This window comes from Protomyctophum parallelum (assembly GCF_964188405.1).
Source record: "Protomyctophum parallelum genome assembly, chromosome: 14".
NCBI classification, from domain to species: domain Eukaryota; kingdom Metazoa; phylum Chordata; class Actinopteri; order Myctophiformes; family Myctophidae; genus Protomyctophum; species Protomyctophum parallelum.
Genome location: NC_139709.1, coordinates 27,380,969 through 27,408,481, shown reverse-complemented (window position 1 = coordinate 27,408,481; position 27,513 = coordinate 27,380,969). Strand labels below are relative to the sequence as shown.

Below are 27,513 nucleotides of genomic sequence, written 5' to 3'. Positions count from 1 at the left end.
CACCACTTTACCACCCTCAAACTAGAGGCCGTAGGCTGCTTTGACATCCTCGGATGAGCTGCTGTTCATCAGTTTATCTTTGTAAATGAAGGTTTGATGAGCTTCTTTCTGTCTGGAAATTAGAAAAGGTGACTATTTGAACAGGAAACATTTGCATCAAGTTCAAATCAATGTGCTCTTATCTCCCATCAATCAGGATAAATAACTAGTTTTTGTCTTTTCTTTTTTCTGTTTAAACCTTAATTAATATCTGATAAGAGGTGTAATTCATTCATTACGTGCCATATGCTGGATGTCAGGACGATTTATTTTCTCCTAAAATGCCTTTGGGTCGAATAGATAATAAATCAAACGGGCTGTATTAAACACTGTGCTATGATGAATGCAGTGGCTGGGCAGATTGATTGGTTTGGTAGGTTTAGTGGATATGGTGTGATAAGAAGCAATCGGCAGCGAAAGGCAGCCAGAGAGTTATATAATAGCCTACAATATGAACGGAAGCGGTCAAAAAAACAATTCTATCGCTGGAACTGTATTACAGGCACTGTAATGGAGACTTAACTGCACAAAAGAGATTAGCTTGGCTAAAAGGGGCCAAGATTTCCCCCCTTTACTGTACCCCTTTGCTGCGTAGGCCTCGGTCGCTCGCCATCTGCCACTGTGTTTACACCCGTCAGCCCCTGTGACTGTAATCTCAGAATCATTTTCTTCTAAACCAGTGAGCTCTGGGCTGTGACTCTCTTGACTCTCACTGACATGAATACCCTAATTCAGAAGTAGGCCTGGGGATGTTGCTGGGCTCTCTATCAATTTCTCAGAACACAGGCCATTGTTGCTTTGGAATACTTAATTATTAGTAACTTTAACCCTTTTTAGTGTTCATAATGGAATTTTACAGAGTGTGACTTTAAGGCTATGGGTCCACCAAGTATTGGTGAGTTCAATTAATCACATATACATATCGTGTTGTGTTCTCTGTATCATTATATGTATCGATCGGCAATACCCAGCCCTACCACCAAGTGTTTTATCCCAGGTGCTGTGCTAAAAACCTTCCCAAATGCCCAAGATGGAAATATTTCAACACTGGGTTCCTGGGATCAGTGCCTCTTCACGATGCTGGCGCTCCCCAATAACAATTAAAACATAATATGCTGTGCTCAGGAAGAAAACTTCTTGGTGGATATAGACCCTAAAATATTAGGACCAAAAAAGAGTTTCAGTGATTGTGAATGTGAACCAGGGACCACCACCCTGACTAAGAATCAACCTGGGATCACTGTTGTGTTCAGATGGATATGGGCTAAGATTAGTGCTTTGGTAAGACTTGATATGCCATGCATCCTTGTCTATACTGTACATGCTACTGTTTCTCAACCGCCTGCAGGTGTTTTAAAATAGAAATAAATAAAATGCCTTTTGTTAAATGTATTCAAATATGTTTAAATAATACAGTATTTCAAAATCCATCAAATGTAAGAGAATATTTGAATTAATAGCTAACAAAAAGATTGAATCGTGATTGTTAAGGGCTTGATTTCATTAATTGCACGATGCTACGTACAACAAATTAATTTAACTGAAGGGATGCACCGATGTATCGGGCACATATCGGTTTCGGACGATATTTGCTGTTATCGGTGCATCCTTGGCTACTGATAGAGCAGACACATGATGACATGATTATAATATATGGGCACATTTCCTAATAATTACTCAATCAGGCAAGCTGGTAGAATTACCCTTCTTGAGATTCTAACTCCCTTTTCTGTGGAATTTCTTAACCTCAGATTTCCCAGTAACTGGCAACAACAACATTGACGTACTTCCACGGAACAGTGCACACTGTTCCATGGAAGAAAATACTAATTATGCAATGGGTCCATTCGAGGATGCAATCTGATTGGTTGACGAATATACAATAAAAGGTTATCCAACCTCCCATTAAGCTCATGAACTGATTTACCGATAGAGCAGACACATGTGGGCACGGGCATTTCCTAATAACGATGACTCAATCGGGCAAGCTGGTACAGTTCCCTTTCTTGAGACTATCCCTTTTCTGTGGGATTTCTTGACTTCAGACTTCTCAGGAGTAACTGACAACATTGACGCATCATCATAGGTCATTTTGTCACTATATTCACTTCCACAGAACAGTGCCCAAAACTTTAGTGCACTGTTCTGTGGAAGAAAATTAAAAAATTTCACTTTCCTACATTACTAAATGTATGATCATAGACGGTGTTGGGTATCGTTACTTTCTAAAATAACTTCGTTAACTTACTAAAATAATCCCGTTACGTTACAACATTCATTGCCATCTGAGAAAAGTAACTTGTTCGATTATTTTTGCGTTATTTTGCGTTACCGACAATTAAAACGCACCCTTGAGGAAAAAAACAAACTGCAGCCTACCAGTATTGTAACATCACGTCACCAGGCTTTCCACCTTCGGAGGAAAGCTGCTGCGTGCTGCTTCACCAATCTGCATTGACGTTGATCTCCTCCTTTCCCCAATAAATCCCAAAATAGTGTGAATACTTCCACAGCCTTACTAAAGGATAATCTATGGATCTTCTTTCAATCTATGTCATTTCGCACAAGTGTTGAAAAGGGAATTTAAACAAGAGCCGTGTGTGTCACACCAAAGTGGTGACAGAATCATTACACAAAAACCACAGACTGCGAAGCATAATGGTCACTGATTTTCGTCTAACACCACAGACATGACGGTGCTGCTTGCAGCCTTTCACTTCTCTGTTGACAGAGCTCATTCATTAGGGAAACGTCTTAAATGTAACTAGTAACGCCACTGTTTTGGGAAAAAGTATCTAGGTAATGGATTACTCTAACGTACTTGTTCGGTTACAAAAATGTATTGCCATTATATTACACCATTATTTACGTATAACGCCATTATGCCCAACACTGGTCAGGGACCACATTCAATACCTTAATGCAGTGGTTTTCAACCAGTGGTCCTTGAGGGGGACCATTTTACGCTCTCATGAGTTGACTATTGTTAAAACTATTGTTATTTGCATAATGTACAAGAAGTTTACACCATTAGAAAATGTAAAATAATTGTGATTTTGATCGTTTGGCTGTTATCTCCAACCTACAGCATGGAATTGTGGACAAAATCTAATCCAACGACAACAAAATATTCTTTAGTTTTGGGTCTGATAGGCTAAATCTAATCAAATGGGCCTTGATATGAAAAGGGTTGAAAACCACTGCCTTAATGGACCACCAGTGGTCCACAGACCACCTGTTCAAAACCCCTGGGTTAGGATACCAATTTGAAAGGAGATTTGAAGGAGAAAGAACTTCACAAAGATTATTTATCAGCTTGGAGCTTCAATTTCATAGTGTTCCAGTTTTGTGTGCTCATATGTTTCGGTTTTATCACTTCCAATTTCACTTGGTACCTTGGATGAGTACTCTCTGATTGGATGTAATTGGCATCCCGATATGAAAACGTATTCTGTACTAAAGAGATAATATGTATGACGCACATGCTTGATAGTTTACTTAATCAAGACACTTTCTTCCAATAAAGGTTGTGAAAGTCGTCAGTGCTTTGCTTTCTGATGATTTTGTGTCAATGTCCAGCCATTTTCACCAGGATCTTTTGCAGACTTTGTTAGCCTACAACACAAAAAGAAACAAAATAAATACTGTAGTCTAGTCTACTAGCAAAAGCTTCTCCACGCTCCAATTTATAATTATTTTTCATTTCTCACACATACTTGAATTCCTTTAAAGAGGAACTCGATCTCAATAATGCCTGGATATCCAAATATACAGTATACAATATTCTTTACAGGTACTGTAGCTGTAGCACATTGTTTCGCAGCTATTTTAAAATCTTGAAAAATATATTTTAACAACAAAATCACAAAGATTCTGGTCCGCTTGCGAACACATATTGATTTGGGGCTCCTTGAAATGAAAAAGTTTGAGAACCACTGCTGAAGCATGCGAGCAGAGAAAGCAATGAAAAAACACCCAGCGATTGAAAATTCAGACATTCAGTTTGATCTTGTTGTTCCCTGCTTGAAGTTGACATGATATTGCTTGTTGTGTTTGCACCATCTTACATACACATTCCAAAAACATTTCACTGAACTGAACCGTTCCCCTAAGATTTGTGTCTCTGTTATGCTCTGCAACCATGTCATTTGAAGAACAGAACTCATGATTAATAGCATTGTATAAATTATGGCCACATCACATTTCATAACGCATTATGGTTGTTGTGCTGGTGTTGCCTTATCTCAGTGGATCTCAACATGTGGTCCGGGGACCCCCAGGGTGTCCATGAAGGGGTTCCAAGCCAAGTGATTGATAGTTGTGAACCAAATGGACCATTACAGGTCTGTAACTCTAAGAAAAGAGTACAAATTGATTGACTGATTTAATTCATAAGTGTGTGTGTGTGTGTGTGTGTGTTTCATGTACGAAGGGGCTTTCATGTACGATGGGGCAAATGCCTAAAGGGTGCTTTTTCTAGTTATAGTTATACTACTACTGTAGGGGGGGGGGGGGGGGGAGAAAGATGTAAACCGAGGGTGTGATACTGAAATGTTGAGAAGCATGGCTGGATGGGAGGATGAGTGAACGTCTTGATATGATCTGGGTTTCTTTGGCCTGCCTTCTCCCCATAGACCTTCCACACCCGGCCTGTGTGTTTATTTCGCTGTCTCCTTTAGGAGAGGCTTAGGAATGTCTGCAACTGTAAATAAATAAATAATGGGGACGACCTGGGTGTTGCTTTCCTGAGTGGCCAGCCAGAGGGTGTGGACATTTGTTCTTTAGTTGACAATCGCTGGCGGCCCACGTGCTTCATTCAGGAAGTAACCACTGCATGAGAGTTGTTAAGGGTGTGTCTGCATGGTTCTGGTTGTTGGCCTCCTCCTGGCTATACCCTTTTTTACTCCTCATAGTCGACATTAACGCAAACTAAAATGTTCCTTTTATGGGTAGTTGGGTACATTGTTACACTCTCGGGGGGGGGGGGGGGGGGGGTAAATTCACAGAGACTTCAATGTATTCATATTCATACATGTGATTTATTGGCATTTCCATAACCTTGCGTTTAATAAAAGGGTGTGAAGTGCTACTCAACATTTGGCCAGCATAACGGTTCTAATCCTTGCATCCCAGTGACAACACATGCTGATGAATTATATATGGGCTAGATAAACTCGCACTAAATGGATATCCCTCAACTGGAACCCCAAGGGCTGTCCATCCATGCACCAAATGACGGATGTCTGTCTGTCTCTTTATTGCTCTCTCTCTCTCTCTCTCTCTCTCTCTCTCTCTCTCTCTCTCTCATACACTTTCTTACACGTTCTTTTCCATTTCTATCTCTCTTACACTTTCTCTTTAGTCTCTCTTCATCACGGTCTCTTGTGATCTCTTGCCCTCTCTCTCTCTCTCTCTCTCTCTCACACACACACACACACACACACACACACACACACACCAGCTATTACCTCGAGACCTGGCATTCAGTGTCAGGTAACGTGCCGATCCTTGAAAAATGCAGGGACATGTGAGAGGCCTCTAAATATAGCTGTTACCATCACAGCTCCCATGTGGTCTTTAATTGCCATATTACACCCCCCCCCCCCCTGCAAGAGTGTTAATTAAACTCTGAGTGTACAAATAGAACCAAATGGATCCCAAAGCAATACCTGTTTTAAAGGAAAACGGCATGTTCTATATTGACGTGTGAGCCATTTCAGATATTAAAAAGGGGTCCACTCTTGCTGCTGTGGTGGGTAGATAATGAGACCACCGCTGAGACTCTACACACGTTGAAATCTAGAGTGTCGGTTTAACTCTGAAAGTAGAGTTACATTGAGACTCTAGGTTTTGCAGTGTAGTTGACATTGCCATTGGGCAGAGCCTGAAAAACTGTAGGTCTTGTTGGACATCAATATAGGTCAAGGTTAACTAGTTTTGAGAAACATCTAGCTACTTGGAACTTTGAAACAAGCCCTCAAAAAGGCTTTAAAGTCAATTCTATAGATATTTAGATACACATTTCTTTGTACTGTAACACTGGCCACTGCCGTTTGAAGTGCAACTGTCCATATTTCTTGAATGACTTCCCCAGTCAGTCGCAGAGATACAGTTTCATGGATATAGTATAACCTAAACAGTTGTTGAGGTTCATTGAGTAGCCACTCAAACACATAATATAAACACACGCACGCATACGCACGCACATGCGCAGGCAGACACAGAAGCGGATGTACTTGTGTGAATCAATTATCTGCTGTCCTCACAATGGATCTGTGTACGCACACACGCGCGCACAAACGCACAGATGAGCACACACAGAAGCGGATGTGGTGGTGTGAATCAATAATGCTGTGTTGTCACAGAGTGACATGTGAGCTGTGGCGAGGAGCAGATGGCCCCAGGGTGCCTAGCTTCCTGTTAGCCATGCCATGCAAGCCTAACACACACGCATACACTGTGCTCACACACACACACACACACACACACACACACACACACACACACACACACACGCACACATGTACGCACACACAGCACCACCAGCCCTGCAGGGATTTCCCAGTGCCACTGGCTACAGTGCTGACCATTAACAAACAGCATGCCATTATATGCCCTTCCCTGAAATGCTGAGTATATACACTCCCCCCTCCAGAAAAGATGATCTTGGCAAGATAATGGTAAATAGATTTCTCTGTGCTGTTCCAAGATGAGGTCTGTGGGGGCAGTGATCTCTGCATAACCCCCTGCTCCTCCTCCCCGGAGCCCGGTCGATATATGGGGGCCATGGGGCTATCCAATATATAGACTTTTTGTGATGACATCGGTATTGGCAATTATGCAGCTGACGTGTCCCGATTTCTGACCACTTGCCTATATATTTTTTGGTCATGTCATTCTTGGTAAAACCTTTTAAAAAACGTTCAAAAATTGCCGATCTGAAAAGAAAAAGGTTTTCTAATTGATTCGGTTTTGACTATCTGTCAAAATTGGTAATCTGTGGTCTAGGACTCTCGAAAATAATGATCGGCATTGATCGGACTCACAATTGTGGCATCAGTCGGGCTCTAGTCCTCCCCACCCCATGTGATTTGTGGCAGCAGAGCAAATAGCTCCCCCAGAAATCTGATCTGGTGCAACCTCAACGGATGTTGGGTGAGGTCAGCCACTGATCTGATATCACTCTGACTGCGTTCTATTGATTCACAATTTCCTATGATTCCGGCTATACTATAGCATCTGGATAGACTCAACTTAGTAAAACAATAAGTCGTACTCGTAGCTTATTGGACAAACCTTGCAATGTATGTCCAAAACCATGACTTCTCAGAAAATGAAAGAATTAACCAAAAGGTGTTCCAATGGATCTTTTGTCACAAGCTCATGTTTTTAATGTTGTGAGCTTGTTTGTTACTTTTGTATGACACTCATATACTCATACACTCATATACTCATAGATGATGTGTAATATAAAGAGTTTTTTTATTAAATTTGTATCCTAAAACATGAAATATGGAGATACGAGGTTTCTGCCTGACAGCGGCAAAGTTATAAACTGCATTGACGCAGTTAGACGGATGTCAGGATTATTTTATTTTATTCAATTACAACAATGGTATGAAAAGGAGAACACATCTCCCTGGAAAGATCTTGGTTGGAATGACATTTTAGCAGTTTTTCTTGGCTGCTTTCAGCTGTTGTCGTTTGCACGCAGGCATCTTGGCACACATTGGCTTGCTTCCCACCACCCCGGTTGGCACCTTTGATGGCGACTGATTGGTTTTGAAGTGCTGGGAAGGTGATGGTGAGAAGATGAAAGGCTGCAAAGGGAACACTCTTCAACTCTTGGTGTGCTTTACAGCTAAACTTTGCTCATGTAGTGAAGTCCTTCGCTGCGCTGAATTGTTCCTGTCCTCCCATACCTACAAGCTTATTCGCATTGAGCAGAACAGACGGTTTTGACGTAATCGCGGGTAACCTCTGCTTCTCGGTGCACCAGCATTTATATCCTGGCCCTATACCTGTACAGAATCGTTGTTCTTCCATGTTGAATTTCTTATAGGCCTACCAAGAAAGCGTTGCCTTTTTAATTGGTTGCTGGGCTGTCATAACTTCAAATAGTGACACATGGTTCAAAGAAAAGTAAAAGAATGGAAAGTAAACAACTGACAGTGAATCCCCTTTTTCTTGAGTATTTTCTTGTCCTTTTTGACAATGGAGTAATTAGGCATCTGTAATTCTGTATTCTATGATGCAGAAGTTGGGGGTTTGTGACTTGTGTCAAAGAGAAATGTTTATGATCCCTGAATCCAGTTACAAGAGAGACAGCATTTTCAAAGAAAAATGTTTATGATCCCTGAATCCAGTTACAAGAGAGACAGCATTTTTCTTTATAGGGGAATGTAACACTTTGACATGTCTAGACAGCGTTTACATCTACAAACCTAAGTTAATCAACTTGGAAATTAGACCTATAAAGTTTATCTTCTTGGAAGTTTTCTTACATTAGCTTGTGAGGAGTGTTGTAAAAGTCACCCAGCATCAAAAAGAAACCGCTTCATATTCATGCTTTTTAGAACATCGTCTCACCAAAGTAGTCGTAGAACAAGCTGCCAGAGAACATTGGACTTCTCTGTTGATCGTTGATGTGGAAAATACAACTCACAAGTAGGCCTTCACCACTCATTGAACTTCTTTTCCATTACCTCTCAACCTATTAGAGCAGCCACTCGGCCAATAGATGACGTCCAGTAAAATGTTCAGTGTTTGATTGAACTCTAGAAATGGAAAGGTTCATTTGAGAACCAGATGATCCTCTGTGCTTAATTAACTCCTATTGAACACAGAAAATTTGTACTGTGCACTCTCTACTTTTCGCTTCTCTGCAAAGGATCCGAGGGGTGTACTGACTGAGCATGTTTCCCAATTTCAAAGAGGGTTAAAAAGTGTCCGGATGAAATGGACAGATGATGGCGGATGTGATTTAGGTGACTTTAATCAGGGTGATGCAGTCAACAGGGGCGATATGGGGAAGGCAAGGAGGGGAGACCTTCTGAATCTACAAAGAGGCAAAGTAATTAGAGCTCAGGACTGCAGGCTAAACAGGAGCCCTGCCACACCACACAGCTCGTCCCCTTGGGAATGAATCCTCTGCCAGTCGTTTTTAGCAAGCAACATCGCCTGCGCGAGGCTGCCAGGGCTATGTTTGGCAAAAACATAGAGGTTTGGCTGCAATACTAACCTGAAAGTCCAAAGAATGATGAATTAGGAGGAAATAAATAATGCCTCAATGTTACAATGATGCACTCTTAATAGGGGTTTATGTCTGATATTTACTTTGTTGTATGACTGAGTCGTGCACAGAAAATAGAAGTTCTACCTTTCTGCAATTTGTCTGTCGTACTATGGATATATAAACTAATAATCATTAGAGGGAGTTAGTGGAAGGTTAAGCTCATACCATAGAAATGTATGTATATATATATATATATGGAAGAAAACCTGCATCATTTAGAGTAAAAGTTATCAGTAAAACGTCATAAGTCATCTGACATAACAGTCATCTGGTTCTCAGCTGATCATGCCTGCTGACTGCACAACATCCACGTGGGTGTTACCAAGCATCAACATCAACATAATATTTGGGACACTTCACCTCATTATTATACAGTGATACATGTTTTCCACTGGAAAATGACTATTCAAATCTTAAGCAAACAAGTCAGGTACATGTTGATGCAGCCTCTCTAACAGACAATAGGCCATGCTTCTAATAGCATTTTCCATTTGTCCTTATACGCTGATAGTTGTTGGAATAATGCCCCAAAAGTATAAAAATAAATAGCACCCAACTAGCTTTCCACACATTTCCACACCTCAGGGTTTACAGTGTAACAGACAATGGGCATTATCATTCAAGTGGCACACTGTGCTAGTGTGCTTGTTTCCACTTCGACAGGAAAGGTCACCCAGCACTGCCACTGACTGAGCCTCCCATTCCCCTCAACTGACAAAAATAGTTCTTTCTAAGGCTTTTTCTGACAAGTCACAATGGGCACAGATTTGTCTAACCAAAGAAAGGAACAAGTTCCACCAATACAAGCAAGATTTCATCCGTTACAAAAGTATAGCCCAACAACACGGTGGTCTCTGGGAAGGGTACAGTCTATTGTAGTTCGTCAAAGTGAACTTTACACTTTGACATACAGCCGCATCGCTCAACAAACTGACTTGAGTTGAAAATCATTTGTTTCCGTCTAGCGATGTGGTCGTACGACAAGTTTGCCTTTATTTAGGCTGCTGTAGACCCTGGTTATCTGAGGCTGAAATGCCTCTCATATCAGGCTTCTCTCCCCAACACAGCGCAGTTGTTTGTTTCCACACATCAATGCATTCCTCTCATTCCTATCCCCCAGCCTGGATGAAAATCAGCTGGTTGCCTGAGAGAGGTCACTGAACTCCCAAGCAGAGAAGCAAAGGGTGGGGCTGGGGGGGGGGGGGGGGGGGGGGGTTGGGTGCTGAGGGAGAACTCTTCGTGGTAAAGAACATCACAGCTAATTCTTTCTGAGATTGTTTGAGTATTACGCAAATGGATTTCTTGTTACATCACCCATGAAAAGTATACAAGTTTGTTATAAGTAATGGAGTATAAGTACTGGATATATATACTGTAGTATACAAGTAATGTATAGCACTGTACATCCCTTCCCTGTGAGGAAGGCAGGCAGGCAGACAGGGGAGGTTCTCGTTCGGTCTGAAGTCGAGTTGGGTAAGATTCATTGTTGTCCCCCCCCATCCCCCTGTTTCACCATGACCTCATGTTCCGTGAAGGACAGAGACGTTTTGTTACGCATTCCACACTTGCAGCCTTCAGCCTTCTACCATCTTGAGTTCTACCTGCATGTTTTTCTTCCCCTTTTGTTTTAAGCCATTGTTTTCTTGGTTTTTGTGATTTCTTCCCAAATAAAATAAGCAAGTGTTGTACAACACAGCCCAGTCCTCAGTGTTACGTACTAGTGTTACTTAAGCCAACTCTCCTCTGCGCCGATATCGTCCCGCCTCGGCCGAGGAAGGAGTTGTATAGGGTGTACTACCGACAACTTATCGTTGGTACGTCGCCATTTTTTGGGCCGTAAGTTGCGTGATTTGGGCGGAAGTACTGCTCAAGGAAATGACGTTGACGCTTTACAAATCTGTTTACATCTCCGTGAATGATACGGAAGTGTTGTGATTAGTCGAAAAAATATCATATCCGGGGGAAAGACATCTGACGAATGTTCTGGCCCGACACTTCCGCAGATAGTGTCTCTGCCTTAGGTTGTGACCAGGCTTTTCTCTTTGCAGATGAGTAAGCCAGGACAGAGGCTAGGGCCCGACAGGCTAAGCCCGTCATTAGCCCTGGGCTGGTGAAAAGTGTTTTGTTTTGGTGCAGATACAAGACTCTGGTGTTGCCAGATTCTGTGAGTGAAACAAGTGACCATGTCTAATGAAAACAAGCCAAAAAGAAGCAACCGGTTTCACCACTTGAGCCCTATCCCTATTACATTAGCTATTTTCAAAAATAATCTTGAAAGCAAGCCCAAATAAGCAACTACACTTCAGAAATAAACCCAAACTAAAGCAACCCTCAAATATGAATAATTTACAAGCTACTTTACAGGAAAACAAGCCCAAAGTCTCTCTTATAATAAGCAGACCTAGCAACGCTGGCAGGCTAATTTCGCCTTCTGGTGTGGTGTGGTGTGGAGGTGTCATCTAATTGCAATGTGCTGTCGGCCTCCTTTTAAAGCAACTAATGCCAAAAGACTACAACAGACTAGCAGTCTGAAGCAGTTTGAAGTAGTATGAACTTAAGTATAGTCTCTTTGGTGGAGAATCACCTTTTTAGATGAACACAGTCACACACACACAAAAGTGCTAATTGGGGAACAGGTCAGGTAGGTTATTGTGGCCTCCGGGTGGTGGTATAATAGGCCATTGTGAAAAGTGTGACATTTCTTCCTCAGCCTAGTGGGAATGTTCATACAAATTTGTGTGATGTTTGGAAAGAATCTGTAGGAGTAATAACAATGTGTTTTGCAAAACTCTGCCTCATGGTGGCGTGCTAACAGGCCGACATGAAAGATTGGGGGCAGAGGTTCTGCCTTGGCATCCAGGGAAACTTGTTTTGCAGCGACCGGGCCAACACGTTAGTCTGACCTACGTGGCCGTTTAAAAGGGTTAGCAACCTACGTGGGTCGTGGGCGGTTAAAGGTTAGGGTTTTGGATAGTTGGTAATCAGTCGGACTAATGGGAGGTCGGAACTATGACATGTTACCGCTGGAGATTAGCTGTTCATGGATGGACGGACGGACAGGGTGCAAATGAGACGAAATGAGTACGAAATGTGAACTGTCATGACTGTGACCTAGTGGAAAAAGTTCAGTGAACATTGTACATCAGCTCCTCTCCCCTCGGCTTCAAAGAGGTTCCTGAGGGAGAGGCCCCTCACACAGATTATTGTTTTCACTGACATTAATGGACATCTGAGATCCTCTGCCTGTCCTGTTCACAGCACCCTGTTCCAGACTGTGGCCTTTCTCATTTACATGGGCACACAGAGGACTCCACAGAACCTGAAACGGGGGGCCTCATGTACGCCAGTCACGTAAACTGCTCCACTATCTTGTTGCCAAAACTGACGGGCTTTCATCAGAGACCTGCTTTACAAGACGTCTCCTGTATGAAAGGGGAGACTGTGTGATGTAGGGGCTGTCTACTGTAGCTTTGATGTTCTAATACTTTCTCCTCCACTGACACGATTAATTGTCTACTAGATGACATGACAGTCTGTGTGTTTAGAATTACATCATATAAATTAATAAGGGTGAGTCACAATTTCAGCGAATTAAGTGGAATCACAATGTCCCCCCCCTTTTGGTGAGTCAACTAGTTGGTTGCATAAGCTTTTGTTGCTGTTTGAAATTGCTGAAACTTGGACTGAGATTTGGAGAGAATGTAAACCTGGCTCCCCCACCCTTTTCTTCATGCTATTAGTGTGCCTCTAGTCCTTCCCTAGTTACCGGCTCAAATGATTTAACCATAGCTGGCCCAACCGCAGCGAAACCTCAAACCAGACACTGATGTCATCTCCACAGCCTCTGGCACAGGAAGTGACGTCACGTAATAGCAACTCAAATACTGAAGGCTTTCACTGCAAGTGACCAATCACAGAATCACCACTGCCTTTGGAAAAGAACCCCCCATGTTTTTCCAGGATTGTGTAATCCAACATGGCCAGAGAACAAAAAGGGCCTCATGCGTTTACAAAAAAGAAAAGAAAAGAAAAGCCTCTTACATTAATTGCAATATTTCAAACGCATCTAAAACCCAATATTTACACAAAGGAAAATATTTCAATATTGGCCTGATCAGAATCAGTTTGCAACTGCAGGACCATTTGCTACCATGTATGAAACTGTCATTAGTGTGAATGCGGGCCCACAGATGTTATTCCCATATCTCCCCTTCATTACTCTATATAATACAGTACAGTAGCTCCAGTGGCTCTGGACTTAGATCACTCAGTTTATTTTCAACTCTATGGGAGTTGCCTGCTGAGATGGTTGGGTTGTGTGGTCTGAAGGTTTAGAGGTCAACGGATATGACTTTTAGGGCTTGAAAGAGTGGTGGTGCCCCCGTCACAGGAAATGAACCTCTCCCATGGGCTATGTTTGTCACAGGAGAAGCTACAGTTGGTTCCCACGGTCCACCACGACTCTGTATCACAACATTCTATCTACAGGCGCAGCGTTGCTTGGCTATGCAGGAGCTCTTACGCTCTATCAGTACTCTGTGTTTTGTCAATATACCTCCCTTCCTCGTTAGACAGTAGTTCCTGCATTACAACAACCCAAGGCTGATTTCAGTCTGATATAGCGCACCATTAGGCAATGTGACCCAGAACACCGGAATGCTTTATCTTGGTTTGTAATGTGTAATCCCAGACCACAGGGCGATAATCAAAGTGATATATTTTCCCCTCTTTTTTTCCATGTAGTGCTTATGCGTGCTTTAAATGCCACGCGTACCACTTTCTATTTACTAAGTGGCTCGTAACAAGAGTGCCTTCGCATTTCTGTGAGTGAATAATTATCCCAAACTATTCAGACTGGAACCTTTCCCAGGGTTGTCTCTCCCGGCAAGAGGAACATAGTTTGGTTTTGATTTGGTTGGTAGTTTTGCATTGTTGCTGCTTATTGGTTCCCATGGAGTTATGATTGCTGAATCCACGCCACACATCACTTACTCACTTCAGCAGATTGTGGTTCTTGGAAGGCATCCTGGGGCTGGGAGAGACCATAGTGGCAGACATCCTGTCTTTTTACCTGAAAGCCACTCAATCTTGCTCTAATGCACCCCAACAGACGTTCACATACACACTAACCAACTGAACCACTTACCTCCCAAGTGTGAATAATGACTCAGCAACACTTTTCCATTTTCTCCTGTCCTCTTGCACGTCATCAGTGGCCTTTTTAAATGGACTGAGCTGCGGAGATGAGAGTGGCTTTATTAGATTGGCCGGCCCTGATCCAGGACCTGGGACGATGCCTGTTGATATTTTTAGAGCACAGCAGTCATTCTGCATTCTGTTCTGCTTTATTCTGTCACTTCCTCCTCCACTGAAGACCGGATAAACTCAATGGAGACATCCTCTGACCATGCAGACATCCCCTTTTTGTTGCATTGTGTTTATTTGAGGGAACTATTGTAACCAGTCACTTTTGTTGCTGATTGTGTTGTATGGAGATTGTTTTAATGGTTACACTGGGAGACATTAATTAATTTCCAACAAGTTGCAGGAATGGTTAACAATATTTAACCACTTGAAACTTAGCATTCCTATTCAGGGTATGTCATAATAATAGGCAAACATTATGCAAATGGCGGAACATTTGCAGAACATAGCCGATCTACAAGCTTACAACCTGTCACAACTTGACTTGTTGAGAGATTGTAGATTTGCTATTTTCAGTTAAGAATAAGATGTATGTGTACAGGGAGAAAATGAGGGGGCCGAGGATGGACCCCTGGAGGACTGTTGTAGACCGGCTACAACGTGGCTGAACAATGAGAGAGAGTTATTGCCTGCATTACTTTTTCCACATTTTTGGCATTTACCTGGCATTCAATTCATAATACAGTACTCAAAGTGCAAATGTAGAACAAACAAAGAATCATCTGCCATGGCTATTCATGTCTGTGGTTTCACTCCTGCTTTGATGTGTCTTTGCCCTGTATTCAGTATGTCTGCTTGTGAATCATACAGAATGCTTGGAGATTCGGTTAGGTGCCTTTAACCGAACGGTGACAGGACAGAGCAGGTAGAAAGGTAAATAACAGAAAAGGGAGATGCTGTCTGCACCCCCACACCCTATGGGCCAGTAAGGTCACCTTGGTCTTTGTTTCATCTTGGATCAAAGCCGCTGAGTGGAATCAATAGGCTCGCTTGATCACAAAGGACCAGCAAGAATCCAAAACACAGGCAATTCCCAAGGTCAGTGCAGAAGAGTTGTGTTTTCCTCAATCCCATTCCAAATGTTTCCAAAGCCCTCTTGCCTCTTGACGTCGTCACACACACAATGAGATGTCTTAACCCAGAGCGGAGCATGCATCCAAGTTCATGGAAACGTAATTAATCTCTAATGAAACCAAAGTCTCATGTGTAAACTATACAATTCTCATTTATCTACCGGTTTATAGACAATGAATAATGGAGACAATAAAGAAGGTGGAATATCATGAGAGGTGAGGGTGATTTACAGGCTATCACGTTGCATGTTCCAGTGGAGTAGGCACAGTCCCGTGGGAGAGCGCACTGTTTTGTAAACATCAATGCTGCTGCCGACACGTATTTGAATATTTATGAGCCTTAAAGGTAGTGTCCCCTGAAGACATTTTCCATACTAGTGTCCAATGTTATGATTGTCTACTGAAAATGGTGTATGCCAAGTTTGACAAGTAAGTCTCATCGATGACAGTGCAGTTCAAAACATAGGTCTGTTAGTAATTTTAGTGACTGTTTCTCCGCTTCCCTTTGTTGTCTCACGCCAGGAAGTAGTTTCTGCTCTTTATTTTGCATTACTGTTTCTGTCATTCAATAACCATGATCTAATAACCAAATTTGTTTCCCTATCATCTGGATGAAATTTCGATTTTTGTATCTATCAGGCCTACTTGGCTATATTGACCATTTCTTAAAAGCAACTTCTGAGACCAGACACTAAACCTTAATTGTGCCTAATACTGTCTTTGTTGACATCGCCAAACCATTCTGCTGTCTATGACATATATTTAATCAATATTACTCTTTACCCACTTAAACCCTATAAACCTCCAGACCAGGGGTCTATACTTTTCTCCATCTAAAAACATCTCTACAAGGCATTAGGCTTCATTAGCCGATCTTCATGCTTGTAGATTGGCAAACGTTCACCAAGGTATTTGAGGCCGAAAGTTTGTTTATTATGACATGCCCGGAATAGGGGAGTTTTTGCTGCATCACATGTCAAAGTAGTATTTTGATTGTAACCTCAGGTACACCGTAAAATAATTGAGTAACATCTACGCTACGCTAGATTTGTGCAAGGCTGAGGCCTATGGTCCACTCCTAACTACAGTATGGGCGTTTGTCACAGTATAGTCCACATGTAGTTCCATGTCCTTAGCGCATAGGTTCAGTGTTGATCTGTGCTGACACTGGGGATTCTCTGGGTAATACACTACAAACTCCACTGTCATCGTTTTATTTTTCTCTTTCTTTCTGTTTTCCGTGCTGGTCGATGGATGACACTCCAGAGAAATCGATCGGATGCGACCTTGTTGCCAGACGCAAGGTCTGCTCCTGTCCTGGCTGTTACACATTGTGTCTGGAGAGCATGCTAAGTATGTATAGCTTCACGTCTGTTTATAAGGCTGAAGCAAGAGGAAGAATATATTTTCTGTCCCATGCACTAGTATACTACACACAGTAGAATTCTCAGTGTTAATTGATCTATTTGCAACTCATGTACCTGAATGAAGGGTCCATTTATGCCAGACTTAAATGAACACTCACACTTTTGCAGTGTACAATATTTGTTGATCAAAAGCAATCCTTCACAATGGGAATTACTAATGCCTTCCCATTCTTGTTTGTTATCTCCTATTCCCCTGCCCCTAACCTCCATAATATGCTTCTTAAGTGGGAGTTTTGTTTGAGTTTAATTAGCTTTGGAGGAGTCTGCAAGAACCTCATTAGAAAACCAAAGTGGCGAGAGGTGAGGCAGTGCATACAGTATAGAAAGTGCTTTTGTATGATGTACACTTACCAAACAAACAGCTGGGATAAGCACTGAATATATAGCATTGAAGCCACAACAGGGACTTTAATTACAGATTGAACTTTAACCCACATCCCTTTCTCCTTTCCATCCTCATTCAGAAGAAAACTACGTGGTTGGCTGTAATTGCCCACAGAAATGTCCAGAAACAGAGCTGACTGGTTAATATTGTATATTTTTTCCTGTTTTGGATAAAGTGTAGCTGGGGTTTCTAATCGTGTTGGCTAGTCAAGCGCACAAGATGGCTCATTATCTTCTACATAAGACAACGGATCATCTCAATGGTGATAAGGGGATACCCCAGAGGAATTGGCAAATGCCTGGAATTTCCTGTTTCCCTATGACATGATCAGGCTTCTCCATGGGCGTGAAAACGTCTGTGTCTGACATGAGGAAGAAGGCGAGACGTAACCCCTTCGAGGTCTAAATCATGTGAAAAACAAATCGGAGGTCACAGACGGTGAGATTCTTGTTGGGTGGGAAAAGCAAATCATGTGTGAAACCTGCACTCGGTAACCATGGCACTCGGTTACAACAAGTTGCCACCCCATGGCCAAGCGCAGGGATCCTCCAGTGTGAGTGCGTTTTCCTTACAGAGCCTCCAGCATGTGTGGCTGTCTCCAAGGGACTCATTGTGTGTGCTAGTTATGAGAACGAAGGACGGGGATTTGGTAAACCGGCCTACAATGGTAGCGGGGATTTTCCCATCGGACTCTCTTGGCTTCTCTATGGGGCTGCCGTGACCTTTTTTAAAAGGCATTGATCTACGAAGCGGCACGGAACAGTCAGGCGGCAATATGGGTACTGTTGAACAGTGTAACCTTGGTTTGACTCGTTAGTCCCTCACCTGCTGCTAATAGCAGATGGTCCGCCGAAGGGCAAAGATGGGATTCCTTCTTTCCATGTCCCGTATACCGACCACGTGATCAGAAATCGTGGGCGATATCGGGACCATAATCGGGACCATATATCCATATCATGATATTAGACTGGATATTGTCTGTGATTTTGGATATTGTGATATGGCATAAGTGTTCTAAAAAAAATAAAGTCGGATCGTGATCGGCAGATACTCAAAATCAAATAATCGGAATCAGATAAGGAGCAAAACAAATTGCGATCGGGACATCCCTAATTGTAACTATTTTTGTTGGTACGATTAAGTCCATAGTTCCATCTCTTTCTGCTTGGGTCATCGCTTCGTGTTTACTCAAAAAACACTTAAATAGTGTGTGCTGAATATTCTTTCTATGTTCTTCTTTTTCTATTGTGCTCCAATTGAGCAGAGCTGGATGGTACAGTAGAGTCATGCTAAATGAGAGAGAGAGAGAAAAAGAGAGACGGAGAAAGAGACATAGAGAGAGAGTTGGGGGGCGGGGGGGGCTGAAGTTGTTTTTCCACAGAGCTCACATGGTCATGGCAGGGCTGCTCAGTGGTGTGTGGGTGAGAAAGTCCTGGGAGATGAAGTGGAGCCTGACAGCAGCATGCCTCAGTCTCATGATATCCACCTGACCCCCCTCCCCTGTTTCCCAGCAAACCCTGCTGGTATGACTGCTGCTCAATGTCTGTCCAGACTTGCAAAATGTGACCAAACATTTATACACTCTCTGAGTTACAAATGGACAAATTAACACGGAGAATTTTCAACACTCGTCATCATTTTGCCTTGTCAAAGTAATACTTACTGTAATTGGAGAGCCCTCTTTTATGACTTTCACTGTCTCGGATGATAACCTATGCCCATGGCTTTCAGGGACACGTTGAGGGCACTCTTCACGAGCTTGCCCTTTGTCGCACCATTATGCTGGTCGGTCACATGCGCACGCTGTGTGGGACCCAGTTGTTGGCTGCTGTTGTTGCCTCAGCAAACTGTTTTTCTTTTCTTTTTTTTCTCCTTTCTTTTTTTGTCTGCTGTAGGTGGGAAAAAAAGAGTGGGAGGCTGTGTTTTGTGGCCAGAGGAGACCTACTGTGAACACATTCCTCACAGCTGGAGGTCGCACTGGGCCACATGTTCCCTAATTAATACCTGAATGCTGCTTTTATACTATTAATATAACTGAAAAGGAGGGAGCTATCATGGGTACCACTACATGCCTTCTGTAATAAGCAATCCAAATTTTTGGCTCTCCCACTTGCACACCATTCAACACGTTTCAATCGGGGGCTAATTAAAAGGTTTGACTGTTGGGAACAGAATGCCTGCTGGATAAAGATGTTGCTGACTGGATCCTGCAGACTACCACAGTGCCTTTTGATGCCAGAGGGCCTGAACTGGGAATAAAGTGCTGATCCTTCCTGTGTGTGTGTGTGTGTGTGTGTGTGTGTGTGTGTGTGTGTGTCACACAGCCCCCAGCCTCAGGAATGCCACGGGAAAGGAAGGGAGGAGGAGACGGAGGCAGGAAATACTTTTTGTCTTTTTCCCCCCCTCTTTTGCAGTACTGTGGAATAGACGATCCCTTTTTTGGTCATCCTCTCTGAGGTATAGGGCTGGGTAATTAATCGAAACCGATATAGAGCGATAAGAGACTTGTCATTTTTTTTCAACCTAATCGATTAGTCTTATTAATTAACCACTTAACCCTGTATTATGCTTCATTGTACAATGGTGGTGTACACAAATAGTGAAAATTTCCAATCTATAAGCTTGTGATGCGACACGTTGTGACTTGTGAGCTATGGTACTATGGTAGAGCTGCTATTTGACCTGCTTTAAAAAATAATTGTTAATTGTAATTGAGGCAAAGGTTTGACATAATCGTAAATCTTGTTTCAAGTCTTATCGCCCACTGACGGCCAGCTCAACTCTGAGGCATTTGCTATGGTATATGACACTATTAATGAAACGTATTCTACAATGAAATGTGACACATCTTAAATAAAGGATATTGACCTAGTTTTTCTTTTACCGCCCAAGGGCAAATAAACGTATATGCGGGAAATTATATGCAACATAATTAGGGTACGTAAATTTGACCTTGAATTAAATTGAGAGACTAATAAAAATAGACACGCTCCCAGGAGAGCCGGCACAATAACACTGCAGTGAATTAAACTTAACAATTCAACGTTGTTCACAGATGTGTCTGGTTACAGCTTAGGTGCTAGCATCACAGGAACTCAAATCTATAGCGTTACACCACTAATGTGATTATCTCCATGACAAAGGGGAAAAGACTACAGGTCAGGATAAAACATAAATTATACTTTGTCATACAAAGATAACAGATGTTTGACTAATTCTTTTTTTTTTAATCATGACTCGATGCCTTATTTGTCAGCAAGCGATGTGGTCGCACAATGGAAGTGTAACATTTAGATTTTGAGTTTATTCTCTGGATCTTCCTTCCCTGCACCTCTTTGTAAGCCAGAATGCTGTTCTCATTTGAACAGTATGATTATGGAGTGTGCGTGCGTGTGTGCATGCATGCGTGCGTGTGTGCATGCGCATGTGCGTGCTTGTGCGAGGAGGTCGTAGTATCGTTGCTTCCTGGCCAGCTGTTCCTGCTGTCAAGGTTTGCATGCGGATGTCTATTTCACCATGTGAGAGATATCCATTGTGTTTGCTATAGGAACCATAAATACACACACACGCTGCACAATGAATAAAAAAAAGATATTGAGATCTAGATTCAGACACCTATCCAATCTCATTTTGTGAAGAATCTAGTTGGCTGTCTAAAAATTGAGATTCACATTTGAGCAAGAATCGTGCAACACACACACACGTAATCAATTTGTACCATGCATGGTTGTTGGATAGCGTTCCTTTTTTTAGTACAGTATGTGTATGTGGCATTAATATATTTATGTCTAGAAGAATATCCTGCAGCACCCCTCAACATGCCAATTCAAACCCGGGTTTGTTGAATGACAAGTGTTATGGGACTGACTGTTCTGTTGAATCTCAGCCTTAATGGGATTCTTGTTGCTATGTACAGTATATAGAATACTGTGTGTGTGTGTGTGTGTGTGTGTGTGTGTGTGTGTGTGCGTGTGCGTGCCTCTCTCTCTCACAGACGGTAGTGGAGATGGTGAACTTGACACTTGCTGATACTCTGCACCTTAATCTCATGTACAACGCACTGATACTCTTATTGCACTAATGTCATGAACAGTATATCCCAGCTGCTATGCTCACGCACCGTATTCCTAAACCTCATGTAGATAATGCCATGTGTAAATATAGATACCTTGCTGTCTCTATTTTTGAGTGGTGCAACCAGCAATGTCTGTGTACCTGTATGTTGTCATGAGCACTCGGTTCACACAGGTGTGATTCTTTTATTATTCATTCTCTCCCCCTCTTTCTTTTTCTGGAAACAATAAAAAACGATCTTTGAACACATGCATACACAGATAAATTCAGTGTTATTTTTAACTTTTCTACTTAACAAATTATTTCATATACGTAATTAAAATATCTTTCTTTTTTTCTTGCTGTCTTCCAGGAGGCATTCGTGGAGCTGTATGACAGACAGAGGGACTCGGTCTTCAGTTGTTCCTGGCCCTCCATTAAGACGGTCTTCGGCCTGGCTGCTCTTGGTGCAGCTAGCCTCACCATCGGAGCATACCTTACACAAAAGTGAATGAGATCCTTTTATCGGACTTCATTTATCTCCTGTCTCCCTGCGCCCTTTTTACTTCCTCCTCTCTCCTTTCAAAGACGCTTCTGCCTCCTCAGAGACACTCTCCCGCATATCCGGAAAACCTGCCTCTCTTCAAAGCTGACTCCTGTGAACTCTATGAACTCCCCTCCATTTCAAAACAAAGGCACAAATCAAAACCGTAAGAAATCAATTCGCTGCCCGCACAGTGCAAATAAAGTCGAGAAAGAATGCAGCTTAAATGTAATCACACAAAGTTGAGGACAATGCAGGACTCGGATGAAAAAAAGGAGGGTTCAAGGACAGGTAATGTCTTTGTTTTGTTCTGCCTGCTTCTGTACTAGTTGTAGCATGAACCTCGAGTGTTTAGTGTAGTAGACGTTTGCATGTGTCGGTATGGCTAAAGAAAGTAAGCTCCTCCTGGACCTCTCATGGAAGACTTGATAATTAGAGCGCAATGAGTGCTACCACAGCACACAGAGGCCGCCCGCATACACGCCGCCCCACCCACCCCTGCTTGTTGGGGTGAAGAACCCTGTTTGAACTGTGGACTCCGGTTACCCCCCTCCAGCCATCCTTCAAAGGACTTCCTCCGCACAACAGCTGCTCAGAATGTATAATGGAAACGGCCGGCCTGGTGTGTTTCTACTGCTCTCACTCCTCAAAATAATACCAAGAGCAGATACAGTGAACTTGCAGGCAGCACACTGCAGCATTATGCTTTCCATGAGCGAGTGTTGGTAGACTGAGCTTGACTGAGTTTGCTCTGCAGAGTTTTTTTTTTTTAACTCTCCCTGACTGTCAGGGCTTTTTTGTCGTCTTTTTTTTTTTCATGGTACACCAAACCACAGCACCCATGCAGGTTTGCCATAGCAAAGGCAGAGGTGGAAAGGTATTTTGACAGAGTGAGGAGCACAAAGGGTGGCCCAGACATTATGTTCTTACCGATGGGGTGAAGAATGTTACTACTACATGTGAGATGCCTGAAAAATAAATGATTGCATATTATGGTATTGCAGGAAAAGAAGACAGTGGGTGGCATGAATGGACAATCCCATGGCGTGGATTCCTCAGGCTTTCTAAAGCCCTTACAATACACACAACCCTCAGGCCTCACACACAGCCTCTGTTAAAATTCTTCATCTGGAGATGAATACAGTACGCAAGTATAATCGGACTTGGAACAGCACCTGATGACAGCATTTCCACTGTTTTTCCCCCCCCTCTTTTTTTCCCCCTTTTTCCCAACAACAGCTTTTCAATTTTCTACCTCTGTTAAAAAAATTTTGCCCTGTCGTTCTTTCACACAGTCTCTGCCTGGATATACTGTTTGGCCTCACCCGTGTTTCAGAGTCAGAACTGAACTGCCATTCTGCCAAACCCCTTTAAACATGTGTCCTCCAGCTGTTGCTGGTCTGACTCTGAGGGGACAAAGGGGCCCCACAGCACAGACTATTAGTAATGTTAGAATCCACACTGACAAAAGACCATGTTCTCATGGGTAGCAAATCCTAGCATGGATCTCTGTAGCAGCAGGTTAGTGTAGTAGACCGAATACTAACGCACACACAGATTTCATATTGTCAGTCAATGGTCTATTTGCAGCCTTGCATACTGTGTACTGTTGAGTTGGAATCTGAGATGTCCCTTGTTGTCCCCCAGCTGCAATACATCCATTCTGCAAAGGCAACATTGATTTATTATTTTCAGACAATTTTATTGATGTTTGTCTTGCATTACTGTTTGACAGAAATTTCTGAAAGGCTTAGGCTATAATGCATTTTTCCCCCAATGCATTAGCCTATATAGCATTTTCTTTCTCGCTCTCTCTCTCATTGAAAATCTTAAACTTCTTTGTTGCGTCAGTGGAAAATATTGTCCTCACTCAAATAATACCTGCTATATATCTATAACCATTACCATATTTATATTAGAATTGGGTAGAACATTACAAATAACAACAAAGGAGTTACATTTTCTATTTATTGAGAGGTACCAGAGTTTTAACAACAATCACACAAAATGTTCATGGATTCACACTGTAACTATACTATTTTCTGGCTGCTATCGTATCAAGAAGAAATCATGTTGAAAGGTGAATTTCTGTTGTATTAATCAGCTATATTAAGGCTGCTGTACTATCAAGTCCTGATTTTTAATTTTCACTTACAGCTTAAACTGCCACAAAGTTACAGTATAGTTCTAGAAAGCTGGAAACCAAAGTTAACTTGTATTAATCTTTTTTTTCTTTTTTTTAATAATAGTAACAATAATAATAAAAGAGAATACTTGTAACTTCACTTTCACTTTCTGTGAAAGACTTTTGAGTGAGATTTTGTAACCTCTCTGTAAAGGGTTTGTCATGTAGAATATACTGACCTGCTTGGTGTAGTGTAACCTTTTGTCAGCTTGTGCGCCATTGATATACAGCACTTACCTGTAAAATATAGACCTGCCAGACTGAAACCTTACCTGTTGATTCCCTTAATCAGCTACACTAATGACACACGGTGTGTGATATCCCACATGTGTTCGCAAAGGACATATATATATACAGCTGTTAATTTATGGATGGGAATAACAGTGTAACAGCAATACAGTCATTTTCATATTCTCTTCTGTGCATAATATGAATGTAGGCACTATGGTTGCTGTAGTGTACTGTTTTATGTCTATAATATCAAACTTGTAGCACTTAACAAGTGGATTGTGTTTCTGTTGTTTACTGCTATATCCACAATAAGCTAGCGGGATCAATATTGTTCCTAATAAACCAGATTTCTCAAACAATCTGAGCCCAGGTTTCTCTGCTGTCATAATCATCAACACAACATGGTGTGTATGTGTGTGTGTTGTGTTCGTGTCTGAGAGAAAAGGTGCTTTGAGGGAGGGAGGGATGGAGAATTGGAGGATTTTAGGAACAGAACTGAATCTCAGTAGCACTCCTGTGTCAGTTTGGAGTTGTCTAGCCAGTCCTTTGTAGAGCTGACTGTGTCAACATGGCAGTCTGCAGTACACACACTCGTTCTGAAGGGCCGTGCAGAAACAGTGCAGCCGCACCCCATCACACTTCAAAGCTGTCCCCAAACACTGCACTTGTCTGCTCGCCTCCTCTGCCTCCATATGCAGCTAAACGCGACGAGTGAAAGAATCAAATGCCCCGAGGCCAGGTTTCTGCTTCTTTTCTCATCACACTGGTCTTCAAAGGCAGTGGCGCTCCACAGAATTTGTTAAAATGATGATGCATGATGCAGTAAAACTAATGTTGAAAGAGAGAGCGAGAATGAGGGAATAGAGAAAGGCCTCATGTGAGGGGATGTAGTCCCCCTGAGGAGACTAACATAGAGTATAGTTAATTTGGGCTGGAGCCCCCTGAAATTTGCTCTCTCTCACCCTCCATGCATATAAAATGCATGACACGCTCTGAAGAAGGAGAATTTTAAATCAACCCCAAGACTTTCAAAAGACTGTCCGGTGTGTGAGAGAGACAGAGAGAGAGAGCGCTGTCCAAAAGCTCAGTGATCTACTAAAGCCCCTCTTCTTTAGGCCTACAAGGTGTAGAGGAGACGTTCCCAGTGCTGGATATCACATGGGAGATTGAGAGATCAAAGCAGATTGTCTGGAGTAAGTCTAGTCTGGTTTTACCCCTCATTTGGAAGTCCATGTGATCCATCACCATCTCATTTAGTCAACATTAATGCATAAAAAACATCCTATTCCACTGTAACAATTTCAGAATTTTAAGTGGAAGCTGAAGATCCAATTTTAAGAACGAGAGGCTAATGATCTATTACCCTTGTACTTGGTAGGCTATATCAATTGGATACCTGTCCTACAGTGTATATACAGTACTGGGTATAGTAGAATGTGTTGATGTGTCTAACCCTGAAAAGTGTGTTATAGTGTCACCTTGTGGTTGCTGCCTATGGCTGCATGCAGACGTTTTCAAACTGAAGCCTGGCTAGTGGCTATACAGGCTGTATGTGCTTCCATTTGTACAGAAAAAACTTTTGGTAGCTTTTAAACTTATGTTGATAATACAAAATTAGCAGGACTCACAATATTGTAAATGTATTTTCAATTAAATAATAGGTATTCCTAGGCTACCAATGTATGCTTTATTTTACATATTTTTGAATGGACCCATAGGGGTCTCCTTGAGGTTAGTGGTTCCCAAACCTTTTCATGTCAATGTCACCCCCAAATTGGCACTCATTTATTTGCCCGTGGACCCCCCATTTGAAAAGATATGACAGGGACTCCCATAAGGGAAGCTTTTTACAGCTCTAGCACAGATTATCAACCCGTTAAATTTCAAGGACCCCAAGTTTGACATCTACGGACCCCCATTTAATGGCATTTCTATCTCTGGAACCCCCAATGTATATTGTAAAATCAATGTTAATTTAACTCGGAGTGTACAATTGGAACTAAATGGACCCGTTGGTTCAATTTGTATACTCGCAGAGTTACAGACCCATAAGGGTCCATTTGGTTCTAAACTATCATTTAGCTGGGGACCCCATGGAACTCCCTCAAGGACCCCTGGGGGTCCCCGGACCCCACTTTGGGAACCACTGTTCTATGTATTCAAGAAACGTTTCTTCCTAAACAGGACTTGGTCAAGCCTAACTCTGTTAACAGTATCATCCTTGGGGCACAGGGAGTCTGATCTGAGCTTGGGTCCTGTGCAGAATACCTGGAGGAGGTGCAGCTATAATGTGGGTAGACTGTGGACACACAGGCTTGTTGAAACCTTTTGTACTTTGAAATGTTTTGTAGTTTTTGAGATATTAAAAACTTACATCTGAAAACTTTGGCACCATGCTGTTCCTTAATTCATACTGTAATGCCTATAACCTTGATTCATAGTTTAATATTTCAACCTTACTGTGGACATGAATGGTTGAGATTTACTTTGAAATAATTTGTAGTTTTTATAATATTTAACTTTAAGTGCCCAATGAATTGTCAATGGCAATGACCATTTAAAGGAGAAGAAAGTACAAACTTTGGCACGCTAACTATAGTCTTAAATACTTATACCTAGAAATACCATTCAAACTTTAAAATGTTCATCTTACTGTGGACACATATTACTGTGGAAAATTAATCTTTGAATTGACAAAGATTGCAGTAAAGGCCGTCAGGATCGGGAGTTGCACCCATGGCACACTGCCAGGCTAGATTGCCAGCCAAGGTGCCTGGACCACTGAGCCATGGCCAGGGCCTTGAATGGGATTTCTAGATAAGTATATGTACTGTAGGACTACTAGCATGCCAAAGTTTGTGCTATTGCCTTTGAGAATGCATTGGGCGTTCAAGTTAAATAACTCCAGCATGTGTCTCCACAGTAAGCTGAATTATAAAAAGTATGAATGGAGTTTCTATACAGCTACTGTACTCTACGTCTACAGCACATGACCTGTTGTTCACATAGATAGACAGTGTCTTTACTCAGACAGCCCCCATGCTCTTTGACTCAGGACCTCCTCAACTTTCCATCT

The 27,513-nt window shown here is 42.2% G+C and overlaps 1 protein-coding gene across 2 annotated transcripts in view; it reads left to right on the top strand.

Moving 5' to 3' along the window:
• bcl2b (BCL2 apoptosis regulator b) overlaps positions 1–26,776 on the top strand; it is a 33,575-nt gene extending 6,799 nt beyond the window's left edge. For both annotated transcript variants that reach the window (XM_083782395.1, XM_083782396.1), the window contains exon 2: positions 21,851–26,776. In XM_083782395.1, the coding sequence (XP_083638521.1) occupies positions 21,851–21,988 (138 nt within the window). In that variant the 3' untranslated portion in view covers positions 21,989–26,776. The remainder of the gene's footprint in view (positions 1–21,850) is intronic.
• Positions 26,777–27,513: the final 737 nt, after the last annotated feature.